At 42.8% G+C, this 13904-nt stretch overlaps 1 protein-coding gene across 1 annotated transcript in view; it reads left to right on the top strand.

The window, feature by feature from the left end:
* The window catches only part of Mcm9 (minichromosome maintenance 9 homologous recombination repair factor), a 73740-nt gene extending 61330 nt beyond the window's left edge, over positions 1–12410 (top strand). Inside the window, exons 11-13 of the mRNA XM_036168677.1 lie at positions 6325–6407; positions 6880–7025; positions 10632–12410. Of these exons, the coding sequence (XP_036024570.1) occupies positions 6325–6407; positions 6880–7025; positions 10632–12075 (1673 nt within the window). The 3' untranslated portion in view covers positions 12076–12410. The remainder of the gene's footprint in view (positions 1–6324; positions 6408–6879; positions 7026–10631) is intronic.
* The last annotated feature ends 1494 nt before the right edge of the window (positions 12411–13904 follow it).

Raw genomic sequence — 13904 nt, 5'->3', positions numbered from 1 at the left:
TACAAGTTAATACATGTAATTATAAAAATTAAAAGTAAGAGCTATAGAGATGGCTCAGAATTTAAGAGGACTTCCTCCTCCACCAGAGTTTCCAAGCTAGGTTCTCAGCACTCATGTCAGCTCCTGGGGATCTGATACTTCTACTGGCTTCTGTGGTCACCTGCATACACCTGTGGTCACCTGAATGTACACACACACACACACACACACACACACACACACACACACACACACACGCGTGCTTTTAAAATAACAAAAATTTTTAAAAAATGTACATTAAAAGTGAAAGCTCTGAGCCCCAGACCACCATGCTCCTGAGGATAGATTGTGATTATGGAGCAAGTGTTAGTGCCATTTCTGGACCTTCCACAACTTAAGCTATTATTCATGTAGAAAGCCTTGCTTGTGATGCTGTTTCTTAGGGGCAGACTCCCAGCATTTTAAATAGGATAGTTTCTTGTTCACTTGGAATTGTTTCCTATGTAGTGTTTCTCATTCTTATCCATTAATTGCCACTATGACTCATGCCTATTCTTTCTTTTAAAAAAATATTTTTCATACACTATATTCTGATCACACTTTCTTCTCCCTCATCTCCTCCCAGATACTCCCCAGCTCTGCACCTCTCTAACTCCATGCCTCCTCTCTCTCTCTCTCTCTCTCTCTCTCTCTCTCTCTCTCTCTCTCTCTCTCTCTCTCTTAAGCAAACAAAAATGCAATCAAACAAGAATAAAACAATAAAAAAGAAAGGCATAAGAAACATATACAGACACATAAAACCCATGAAAACACAAAGGCATGAATATATAAACAAAAGGTCAATAAGATTTTAAAAATGCCCAAACAAAGCATTGTAAGACAAAACATATCCATTCACACCATTTTGTTAGTTTCTTTTGTGTTAGCTATTATTCACTGCTAGACATGGAGTCTGCCCTTAATCATGTTTACCTAGTAAGACTCCATTGGAGAAAACAGATTTTTCCTTTGCCAGTGGTTATCAATTAGAGACAGCTTCTGTGTTAGGGATGGGAGCTTGTGTTTACTTTCTCTCTCAGAATTGAGATACCATCTGGCTTGGACCTGTGTAGGCCCTATGCATACTGTCACAGTCTCTGTGAGGTCATATGCATGCCAGTCCTGTTGTGTCTAGAAGATGCCGTTTCCTTGGTGTCTTCCACCCCCCACCTGCTCTTTATAATCCTTCCACTTCCTCTTTCCCACAGTTCCTTGGGCCCTGGAAGGAGGAGTTTGATAAAGACATCCTATTTAAGACCAGCTGTTTCAAAGTCTCTCACTCTCTACCCATTGTCTAGTTGTGGGTCTCTATATTTGTTCCCATCCACTGCAGTGGAAGCTTCTTTGATGATGGCTGAGCAAGTCACTGATCAGTGAGTATAGCAGAATTTCATTAGGAGTCATTAGATTGCTGTGTTTAACGACAGAGCAATATTATTTGGTTTTCCCCTAGGTCCATGGCCTATCAAGTCACCTGAGAAATGTCAGGCTTAGTTCTGTGTCATGGAGCGGGTTTAAAACCAGATACTGGTTGGTTACTCTCTCAACTTTGTACCACTATTGTACCAGTGTGTTATGCAATCAGGTCGCCATTGTAGAGTGAAGATTTTGTAGATGGAGTTGTGTCTAGCTTTCTCCGCTGGTAGCATACAGAGTACCTCCAGCATCACGAGCACTAGTCAACTGGGGTGAGGGCTCTGGTTAGGCAACAGTTGGACTTCTTCATGTTCAGTGAGTACACAGGTGTCGTCTTCAGCAGAGGGGCCTTACCATCAGTTTGTGGAGAGTAACCCATAGCCTTGATGATAGCCTGAGTTGTTTGGGGGTTCCCATAGGGTATCTTTGGCCAACAACTCAATTCGCTGTAACCCATTCATGGCACTTAAGGTTTCACTTGATGGTGAGAGAAACCTAGTTGGGGACTTGTCTTTCCACATTATTTGATGATTCCACCGAGATGTCTTTCATCTAGGCACGTACTTTAAGGAGCTTCCATTGTAGTAACTCTCCATATGACCCCTCCCTGTGTCTGGAATTCCCTCTCTTACTCCCTCTTCCTTCCCTTTATCCATGGAATCCTCCCATTCCAGTCCCTGTCCATCCATTCCTATATATTCCGTTCTTATTCCTTGGGAGATCCTTCCCTTCCTCCTAGTCCCTTCCTCTATTCCTAACCTCTCTGGTTATACCACTTATAGCATGCCTACTGGATGCTTAAAAGCTAACATCTACGTATAAGTAAGTACGTACCATATTTGTCTTTGGGGTCTGGGTTAACTTAGAATGATTTTTTTTTTTCTAGCTCCATCTATTTACCTGTGAATTTCATGATTTTTTTTTTTAACAGATAGGTAATAATACATTGTGTAAATGTGCCACGTTTTCCACACGCCTTTAATCCCAGCACTTGGGAGGCAGAGCTAGGTGGATCTCTGTGTGTTCAAGGACACAGCCAGCATGGAGACACATGCCTTTAATCTCAATACCAACCATAGAAGACTTGGAGGTCTGTATAGACAGGCAATGACAAGGAGGTCATGTGGTTGGGTTTACAACCAATGAGAAGCCAGAACAGAAAGTCAATAAAAGGACAGACACACAGGAAGTAGCTCTCTTGCTGAGGGGAAGGATAGCAGCAGCAGTGAAGGGTAAGAAAGGTTTTTAGCTCTTAGCTATTGCTTTGACCTCTTGGGCTTTTAACTCTGAAAAGAAAAAAGTGCCACGTTTTCATTATCCATTCATCTATTGATTTGCATCTAGGCTATTTCCAATTTCTATCAGTTATGAATAGAGCAATAATGAACAGAGATGAGCAAGCATCCCAGTGTTTTCCAGCCATTCGTGTTTCATCTTTTGTCTACTTTCTGTTTAGTTCAATACCCCATTTTTATTTGGCTTATTTTCTTCATGTCTAGGTTTTTTTTTTCTTTTCGTTATTTTTGTAGTTAGATATTATCCCTCTATTGGATGTGTAATTGGTAAAGATCTTTTCCTATTGTATGACCTGCCACTTTGTCCAAATGCTGGTGTCCTTTGCCATGCAGAAGTTTCATGAGGTCCCATTTATTAATTGTTGGTCTTAGTGCCTGTGGTATTGAAGTCACCCACTGTAACTGTGTAAGTATCAATATGTGATTTTAGCTGTAGTAGTATTTCTTTTATGAACTTGGGTGCCCTTATCTTTGGTGCATAGATATCTAGAATTCCAATAGTCTCTTGGTGGAGTTTTCCTTTGAGAGTCCTTTCCTATCTATTCTGATTACTTTGGGTTTGAATTCTGTTTGGTAGGATAATAAAATGACTACATCAGCTTGCTTCTTGGGTTCATTTGCTTGGGATATCTTTTGCATCCTTTTACCCTGAAGTGATACCTATCTTTGATGATAAGGTGTATTTCTTCAGATTTCTTTCTAACAGAAAGGTGGATCCTGTTTTCTGTCTAATCTGTTAGTCTGTGTCCTTTTGTTGGGGAATTGAGACCATTAATGTTGAGAGATACCAATGAACAGCAGTTACTGATTCTTGTTTTGTTGTGATGGTGTGAGTTTTTCCCTCCTCTTTTGATTTGCTGGGCTGCATTTATTTATTCATTGTGTTTTCTTGGGTGTGATTAACCTTTTCAGATTGAAGTTTTCCTTCTAGCGCCTTCTGTAGAGCTGGATTTGTAGATAGATGGTGCTTCGATTTGATTTGATGATGGAATGTTTTTCTTTCTCTATTGATTGTGATTGAAAATTTTGTGGGTACAGTTGTTTGGTGGCGTCTGTGGGCTCTTAGAGTTTGTAACTATCCATCCAGGCCCTTCTGGCTTTTAGGGCCTCCTTTGAGAACATAGGTGTTATTCTAATGGGTCTGCTGTATATTTTATTTGGCCCCTACAGCTTTTAATATCCTTAAGTTCTGCACACTTAAGTGTTTTGATTATCATGTGCTATGGGGAATTTCTTTTCTGGTCCTGTCTGTTTTGTATTCTGTATGTTTCTTTACCTCCTTCTTGAGATTAGGAAATTTTCTTTTCTTCTATGATTTCATTGAAAATATTTTCTGTGCCTTAGACCTGGGTTTTGTCTCTACATATCTACAAACAATAGGAATTGTTTGTATATTTGGTCTTTACAATGTCCCAGATTTCCTGGGAGTTTTATACCTGGATTTTTATTTTATTTTTTTTATTTTAGATTTAACATTTTCTTTGAATGAGGTATCCATTACTTCCACCTTGTCTTCAGCACTTGAGATTCTGTCTTCCATGTCTTATATTCTTTTGTTGCGGCTTACCTCCGAAGCCTTTGTTTGACTTCTTAAATTTGTCATTCCCAGTTTTACCTCAGTTTGGGGTTTTGTTTTATTTTTAATGATTCTATTTCTTGTTTAAATTCTACTTTCATGTCATGAATTGTTCTCATTATATCATTCCATTGTTTGTGTTTTCACAGACTTCATTAGGGATTTGTTGATATCCTCTTTAAGGGTCCTTGAACATACAATAGCTATTTTTAAGTCCTTATCTTGCACTTCAACTATATTACATTTCTCAGGACCTGCTGTAGTAAGATTACTAGGTTCTGGTGGAGGCATATTGTCTTGGTGGTTATTGATTGTATTTTTGTGCTGGTGTCTAGGCATCCAGGGTTAGGATGATTGTAATATGAGCAGTTGCTATCTGCTCGTGTCTCTGATGGGTGGCTATTCCTTTCCTTGTTTTCTGTTGGCCTCTCTGCATCTTAGGAAAGTGTGGTGCTGTGGGTTTGGATGGGAGGGAGTGCAGGTCAGTGGGTGGCACAGAGGAAATGGGGGGCAGAGCTAGGAGAAAAGGTTGGGAGTAAGTTCAGGAAAGACCAAGGGGATCCTGTTCATACCTAGAGTTGGGGTCCACAGGGAGTTGGAGATGTGGAAAGAGGGGATCCTTCAAGTGTGTTGCAATAAGGTAAAGACTTTTCTGGAGAGACAGGGATGCAAAGGCTATGGAGACCCAGGGTCTGAACCTAGAATTGGAGTCTCTAGTAAATGAGGGTGAGGGGAAGCCAGTAGAGTTGGAGCCTCCAGTGAAGGGAGTTGAGAGGGAAGGTTTGCATCTGTAAGCAGCTGTTACATGCTGATGGTGAGAATGGAGAGGTTGTAATGGATGACAGGAAGGATACTGTGATTTACCTACTGTAGTCCCTGCCAGATGTGGCCACTGGGGGCCTAGGGTAGAAAGTGTTTCTAGGTATTGTAGGCTAACAGGAAGGAATGGGTATGTACTAGAAAGGTGGGGTCTGAGAGGGTCTACAGGAAGGAGGAAGGCTGGGTCCACTCCAAAGTTTGGCAGAGTTCCCCAGGAATGCAGGGACGGTGGGAAGACAGGCCCGTGTACACAGTCTGCTACAGTCCCGGACAGATTGTAATGGAGGAAGGGAAAGAGGGTAAAAAATCACCTATCTGACTCCGGTGTGGCCACTGGGTTCCCAGGTAGAGTATTGCCAGCTCTAATATGTAGCTGATGCCAGGAGATGGGGTAAGGGGGAAAGCTGAGTCCACAGCAAGGTTCAGTGGAGTTCCCAGGGGATGGCAATAGAGTGGGAAGACAGGCGTTTGCAGCCCGTCTGCTACATGGCTGGGGATAAGATAGAAAATGGAGGTCAGGAAGGGGAGTGAATATCACCTGCCCATTACCCAGCCCAGTGTCTCATGCCAGTTCTTACAACCACATCAGCAAAGCTGTACCCTACCCTATCCCAAAGGCTCAGGGTACACATACACACACAGCTAACATCCATCTCAGATAGCATTTACACTTTACCAATGTTCAAATTAATAACATTCACATGAATTGAATGTATCCTTATGAAATCGTGTAAACTTAATAAAAAATGCCATAAAACAAATGAACTTCATTGTATTCAAGGATTTATAGGTAATATTCCAGCAAGAAAAATCTAAAAAATTCTTGCTTGCTAGTTTGGTGCTTTAAAAGGCTTGTAAATCATAGATAAAAGAGGTGCCGGAGATGAGAAATGAGTTTTAATTTTGTGTATTTAAATGAGAGTAAAAAAATGAATAAAAAGTGCTGAATATTAAATGGATGTTTTCACAGCACCTTTCTGTGCTAGAGAACTCTAGAAAGTTCTCATATAAATACACAATTGTGTGCACTGACGGATCAGGCCTGTGAGTGGACAAACTACTCTGAAGATAGTCACCTGTTTTGGTAAAATTAACTGATGATTAATTTGGCTCATCCATAAAATGCAAGTTTAGAGGGTAGAGAAGTCAAGGATTATATTTATCACCTCAGATATTCCTAAAAGTGTCTTGCTGTCTTAGCTCATGCTCGCCTGATGTTCCGAAATACTGTGACGTTGGAAGATGCTATTACTGTGGTGTCAGTGATGGAGTCCTCAATGCAGGTGAGAATAGTTTGTGCCTAATGTTCATCTTAATTACGAGCTCTTTTTAAAATGACACTTTATTAACGTAGGAAGAGTTGTAAAGTGTAAAATGATCAAGTTCTATACCTTGTACTTGCTGGAAAAATCCAAAAGCAGTCATTTAAAAGAAGGGGAGCTGTGGCGGGTGGAGACCTTCACTCTGCCATTGCCTTTGCCCTTAAATGGGAAGCAGCAGGTCTCCGTTTTTCTTCCTCGGCAAACCTTGGACAGTTCATGCTCTCACTAGTGACCCGTGGCTTCCTGGCAGAGTGATCACCCACTGCCCTGCAGGAGAAGGGATACAGAAATTTGAAAGGGTTCTGTGATTGTGGTACCCAAGAGGAGGGTGTAGGGAGCTGATCTTTCCCACCTGAGATCAGTGGTCCCTGGTGTGTCCTTATTCTTGTGCAAGTTGATCTGTGACTGTCCCTGGTGTTCTCTCACCCCTCAGGGAGGTGCGCTGCTAGGAGGTGTGAATGCTCTTCACACCTCCTTCCCTGAAAACGCACAGGCACAGTACCGGAGGCAGTGTGAGCTGATTCTGGAAAAGCTGGAACTTCAGAGTCTCTTGAGCGAAGAGCTTAGAAGACTTGAAAGGTAAAAGAGGGAAACAGAGGCAGGCACACAGAGAAAGGTGCTGCTTTGGCCTTTAGTGGAAATGTAAGCATTACAGCTCAGATGGAAAGGCATCCTGGCAGCTGGAAGCCAAGGAATACCACAAAGTCACACCGCACAACACACTTCACACAGAGATTTATTGGGAGGGAAAACCCAGGAGGGTGGCTGCCTCTGCTAGAGCAAGAAACAGCAGCAAACTGAACAGGATTGAGGGCTTATAGAGAGCTTCTTGGGAAGGGGGTGGAGCTTTCCAGGGTGGAGATTGGTGGGATTTCATGTCCAGAGATTGGGCTTTTTGACTTGCAGGGTGGGGCAGGGTCCAGCAGTTAGGGCAGTTAGGGTATTCTGTGGGTGGAACCTGGCAGTTAGAGGTCCTGGGGGAGGGGCCTGGCCACTCATGGCTCAAGGGACTTACAGAAACGGGAAGTATAAAGTTAGCAGAAAACTGCCGTATCTGTCGCTATATATTCAACCACTGCAAAACTCGGTGCCTTAAAAAAAACAAAAAACAAAAAACAAAAACAAAAAAAAAAACAACCCTACTATTTTAGTGCTTAATTTTCGGGGAGTCAGAAGATCAGACTGATTCAGGGGAGATGGCTGTGTCTATGCTCCATATTGTGTTGGCTGGGTCAACAACTGGGCAATGGCAGAGCAGTGTTTCAAAGCTCATCACTTGTGAAGTGTGGATAATAGGCATGGAAGGAACATGAGAGTAATGTGTTAAGTGAACTAAAACATGTAATTTTACCTAAAGACATTTGGCCTGAACTTCAGTGTCCCCTAAATGCATGGGTTTCTGTGAAGCAAGTAGAAGTTTCACCGCAGAAACAAGTAAGAAATGGCAAGACTGTCTGTCTGTTCAGGCCCTTTCTTGGTCAGCGTGGCTTCATAACCTCCACTGGTAATCGGTGTCATGTCCAAGTCAGACAATGAATGGAGTGCATGTTGAAGCTGAGTGGCTGTCCACATTGGGATTGTTGACTGCATTAAGTCAGACCTTGAAAACCATTTCCCTGGCATGTCTCCACTGTGGACTCTCTGACTTCTCTCTGGCATTTTCTCCTAATGTGTCAAGCCTGAGCACGTTTCTCCTGGGGAATGGAGCGCAGTTGGCTCTACTCACTAGAAACAGGCAATCAGGCTGCGGTAAACTGGCACTGTGTGAAATTATTCCACCTCTCCTTTGGCCCTAGCCACTTTTATGACCCAGAGCCAAGTATGGTTAGGTGTAGCTGATCCTTTCCAGTTTCAGCGGGGCTCAGCTTAGCTTTGCCTGGGAGAGTCTGCTCATTTTGACCAGTTCAAGGTACCAAAAGTGATAAATGCTGGGTTCAAGAAAAGAAGACGGAAAGGCTCAGCCTTAGGCATCTTATATTCAGAAGTGACTCTCCTGGACTGGAGCCGGGAGAAGTGCATATGACTGTCCAGAACAAAAAACAAAAACAAAACCCTGAATTCTGCCTAGATGTCTTTCCTGCTGTTATTTCTTTATCATGCAGAAATATGTTATGGCGTGGCTGATAGGAAGTCACAACATGCCCACACGGTTGGGCCTGCCCAACCATTATACTAGTTATTTCTGGTTCAAAATAGTCATTTCCAGGTCGAAACATCTCGCATGGCTAGGACTCAGTGGCTTTGCATGGCTGCGTAAAGCGTGCGCGGCCATGTAACCTACACGCATGCATGGAGTAGCCACATGCGGTCCTGTACGCATAAGCAGCCCACTCTTTAAAAAGCTGGCACCATTTTGCACAGGTCTTTTCTCTCTTCTCTCCTCTTCTCCTCTCTTCCTTTTCTCTTGACCATGTGGCCTGTCATGTCTGTCTCTTCCTATCCTATATTAATAAACAGCTCTTCTGTGGATTTATTGTGTTCGGGATGTGTTCCTGGCTGGGTAAGAGCGCCAAAATAACTAACAGTTGCCCCCTAAAACAACAGAACCAGGGGCCTCACACCAGGGGCAAACTATCTTCGAGATTCAGTTGGACACTAACCCCATCAAGTCACAAGAACCAACTAGCCTATACGTTTTTGCCTATTAGGAAAGACTCCCCTATGTAGCTCATGGTAAAATCACTGGTACTTCCCCCATACTTTCTTCCAGAAAATACCTGGCTAGTAACTACCTCACACAGGACTGTTCTGTCTACACCAATCAAATGGCACAGAAAGTACTTAGTTTTAGGGTGCTGTAGCACAACTGCAGACATTTTATGTAGAAATTTAATTGCTAAGCAAGAATTAGACTAAAAAACATAACAAGATCAAATCACTCTTCTCCTGAAATCTCTCCACTTTGAAGCCGTTCTCACACAGCTTTAATAAGTGTGAGAATCCTGACATTTATCTGATGCTGAATGTCTACCTCATGGTAGTGGTTTTGAAAGCTGCTTGCTTCTCTGGTTGCAACCCAAATTAGAAACAAGGAACATGACCTTATCACCCTGTTGGTATTTGTAAACCTGTGAGTGATAAGTTAATAATCTTTTTACAATTTGTAATTACTTTTATAAAAGTAATATACATTCTTTGTATATTTTGAAATACAGATTAGTACATTTATAAGTAATGAATTAGTAAAAATAAAAAAGTCAAATAATTTCATTTCCCAGAACTATATATTAACTTCTTAATATATTTAAATTTACATTTTTTTAATTCTTTTTTTCTGTTACTATACATGAATTTTAGAATAATTTCCTCATCTGCTTTTAAGTGTAATTTCCTTCCAGATTTAGCACATGGGATCAGGGTTATATATTTCACTCCAGTGAACCAACATTTCTAAGTTAAGAAGGACCTTTCTAAAGGACCCACTCTGGGGAACTGTAATTCCTGATTGAAAGTGGTTCTTCTGGCATGTGCTAGGATTTTAATAGGCCCAGTATTGAGAGCAGGTTTCCTGAGTAGATCCTTCACTCGGAGCTGATAAGCAGGTGCTAATTCTGTGTCAGACTGCTGGAGAGCCAGAGTCTGAGGAAACGTGATGGGTCTTTGCAGGAAAGGGTGGACAGTGCCCAGAAGGTCTCTGTGCTTAGGAAGATGGACAGTCACTGGCAGCAACAGCAGGCAGTTGCCCCAGACGCTGCACGCCTAAGGAAGGCAATTCTCATGCACATTAAAATTCAGTAACTCCTTTTGTGAAATCCACATCTCCAGGCTTTCACTTTTATTCTGATCCACAAACTGCCTAGGGAAACCACCAGAGCCGTCACTTAGCAATATAAGCTTTCGTGCAAGGAGTCACAAGTATTTCTTGTATTCGAGCATCACAGATGAAGGGCTCTGAGTTAGCATTTTATACTGATCTTCAAAGGGTCTCAAATGAAGTTAATGGCTTCCAGAGAGAACTGAAAATGTAGACCAGCCTCTGGTTTCATTTTCTTTGTTTTCCTACAGTTTTAGGTTGAAAGAAAATGCTTGCCAGAGTACTAAATTCAAAGTGAGACTGTACTTGTTATAGACTTGAAATTGCATGGCACTTCAACCTTCCAGGTAGCATCTTAGAGACTAAAGGAACAGAAGGCTGGCATAGAATTTCTTCCTTTCCATATGTTTGCTTTATTTGTCTCTGCCCAGGTTACAGAATGAGAGTGTGCATCAGCCCCAGCCAGAGTCAGCAGAGGTTGAGGCAGATCCAGGTTCCTCGAGAAATGACCCAAGGGACAAGCCAAGGCTCCGGACTTCATCACAGCAGGAACAGAGCTGTAGCTGGGACAACTCCTCCCCTGCTGGGGCTCCCTCGGGATGTGCTGATGTAGACTCCCCACCTGGTCTGGGGCTTGATGGACCCAGAAGTAGTAACCACTCACCCAAGCACAGTGGTGGCAGAGATGAGGGGGGAGACTGGTTTGACCTCATGGCCACTCCTGAGATTGAACCAGAAAGCAGTGCTGTGTCTCCTGAACTGAAAATCCCCAACAATAAGTCTCAGGCCAAGGGGAAACATGGGCCAGGGCTCAAGAGCAAATTATTAAAAACTGGACATCATTCAGCATCGGGAGCCATGGACACGCCCTTAAGGTTGCACGGTGTCGAGAGTACAAAGTCTAAAAAGGCAGCAGTCGTATCTGAAGGAGCAGGACAGGGTGATGAACCAGACTCTGGACTGCCTCAGGTTTCCCATAGACTCCCCAAGCTGCAGAAAGAGGGGTCCCAGAGCTTGCGCAGAAGTACAACCCGGGTGCGACCACTGTCGCCCACAGTCCCTTTTCCCCCGTCCATCCCTTTGCCTGAGCCAGAAAAAACAACGGGAACACCCAAAAGGAAGAGAGAGAAATCTCCTGCTCGGGTGGGAGATCCTGAACTCGAAAGTGTTGGGACTACGCCTGCTCCGCTGGTGAACCTGGCCAGATTCACTTTCAGACAGAAGACTAGACTGAGCCACTGCTCTGAAGGCCGCAGCCCTGTGCCTCCCAGCTCTGCTGAAAGAGCAATCAACAGTTGTAGAACGCCCCAACAACGAACAAGAAGAGAAGCAGCTGTGCCTGTGGAAGGCCCAGAGAAGTTGACATCTACCTCAGGAGACAGATGCTCTGACCAGCTGCAGGGAAAGACAAAGGCGCTCTCAAGGCAGCTACCGGAGAGAAATCCACCAAGAGAGGAGAGGGAAGCGGGGCCTGAAAGAAGGGTTGTTCAGCCCGAATTGGAGCTTGGGAACCAGGCTGGGCATTCTCATCCAGCCTGTGAGACAGACAGAAAGGAAGGGGGTTCCTGCAGTAACAAAAGCAGCAAGGTTCATGCTGGCACATTAGCCCGACTGGCAAACTTCTCCTTCGCTTCCCCACCAGAATCCAGATCAGAGCCCCTCCCTGCTGAAAGGGAGGCCTGTGGGGAGAGAGGCCAGGGCCTTCCTGCAGCCACAGCTCCAGGGCTGGGCCAGCAAAGGCGCTCTTTCCAGCTGCAGCCCTCCACCCAGGGAGCGAATGTTTCCACACACTCCCTCTTCGCTCTGTCAGAACTAGATGATGAAGCATTAGAATTTGACTGGGATGAAGAGATGAGAAAAAAGCCTGGATTATGAAAAGCTATCTGGTCAGAATTGTCTCCCCCAACTCTGCTGAATGCCTTCAATGATAGTGCAACGTTTATAGGTGTGCATACAATGTGTATTAAGTGCCATGCAGAAGTCCAGCCCCCTTGTTGGGCTTATAATTTCAGGTTTATCTTCATGATGTAAAATGCTCAATAATTCATTTCAGTCAGTGTGACACCAGCACTGGGGATGAATGAATGAATGAATGAATGAATGAATGAATGCTTCATCTCATAGGAAGATGACTTGCCATCCCAGGGCATTTCTAGTTTTTCACCTAAAAAAATGTTTTGTTTGGTTGTTTGGTTGTTTGGTTGTTTGGTTGTTTGGTTGTTTGGTTGTTGGTTGGTTGGTTGGTTGGTTGTTTGGTTGGTTGGTTGGTTGTTTGGTTGGTTGGTTGGTTGGTTGGTTGGTTGGTTGTTTGTTTGTTTGGTTGGTTGGTTGTTTGGTTGGTTGGTTGGTTGTTTGTTTGTTTGTTTTGTTTGTTTGTTTGTTTGGTTGGTTGGTTGGTTGGTTGGTTCATTTTTGTTGTATTGTTTTGGTCTGGGGGTATTGTTTTTATTTTAATTCAGTTCTTTTCTAAGTTGCCTCTTTCATTCATCCAGACCAGTGGCATGAAGGGAACACTCAGAACTCTGACAGGGCAGATGAGTGGTTTCTGTTTTCTGTGACTGTTTTTCTTTATATTTTCTACCCAGTATGTACTAAATGTGGTGGATATTTATTAACATTTGGAATGGCTTGCCAAAGTCACGTGGTTTTCTTATACTTCCGTGTTTATTCTCATGCATGAGATTAAATGTGGCTGGTGCTTGTCTGTCTTTGAGAAGCGTGTTTTCACTCCACGGTCTCCTCGCGGCAAGTCACACAGTAGCTTTCTGAGCACTGCCCTGTTGGACTTCTCCCTGGAGTCAGCAGTCCCTGGTTTGGCTCTCCTTTGCTCTCAGGAGCCTACCTTCACTACAACTTCAATCATGTGGTTATAAAAGAGTGAGAAGCAGAACTCCAGCTGGAATGGGTCACATCCGCACCACTCTTAATATGTGATCCTGCTAGACTGTCATTCATGTCTTTAAAACCAAGCAAATTTGACTTAGGATATGGCTCAGAACTAGAATGCTTATCTGGTATGTATGAAGCCCTGTATTAAATCCCTTGCACTACAAAAACTAAACACAGAAGCAAAAATAAAATCAAATGAAACTAAAGAAGTTTTTGTTTCTGGTGGGAGTAGATGGCTCACACTGTTCTTCTGTGTGCTTCTAAAACCCTTTCTTTGGATTCCAGCAGGGGTTCTGGGGCTTCTGTCCTTACAGACTGCTTCAAAGGATGCATGTATAGCAGTGATTTAGTCTTTGACTGACTGGAGGATTTCAGGATGTGAAAAGTACTCAAAACTGTATGTGCTTTGTTGATGTTTACTTTGTGAAATGCACACAGGAAAAAAAATCACAAAAGTTTATGAAACCCAATTTTCTTGAGCATTTAAAAATTAACTTCCAAATTGACTATCTTTCTGAAACATTTTAAATTGTTACAACATATTTATTACTTAGGAGTCTTCAGACACCTTAAACAGCTCATAAAATATACAAGCAATAATTCTAAAATATATTGCGTATTCACTTAAACTTACTGAAAAAACATTAAGATGATGGTTTTAAGTAATGTATTCTGTGATTATTTAATAACTTTCAAGCACAATATTATCCTGAATATATTCCTAATCTATCTTTCCTGAGTTTTAGTAGACTTCCAGAAGTAAAGAGGAAAAAAGATTTAGGACTTTTTTCCTTTGGAGGAGGGAGTGTGTACAT

Source organism: Onychomys torridus, chromosome 19 (assembly GCF_903995425.1).
Source record: "Onychomys torridus chromosome 19, mOncTor1.1, whole genome shotgun sequence".
Lineage (NCBI taxonomy): Eukaryota > Metazoa > Chordata > Mammalia > Rodentia > Cricetidae > Onychomys > Onychomys torridus.
Note: the sequence above shows the minus strand (reverse complement) of the source record. Positions and strands in the feature narration are given on the sequence as shown.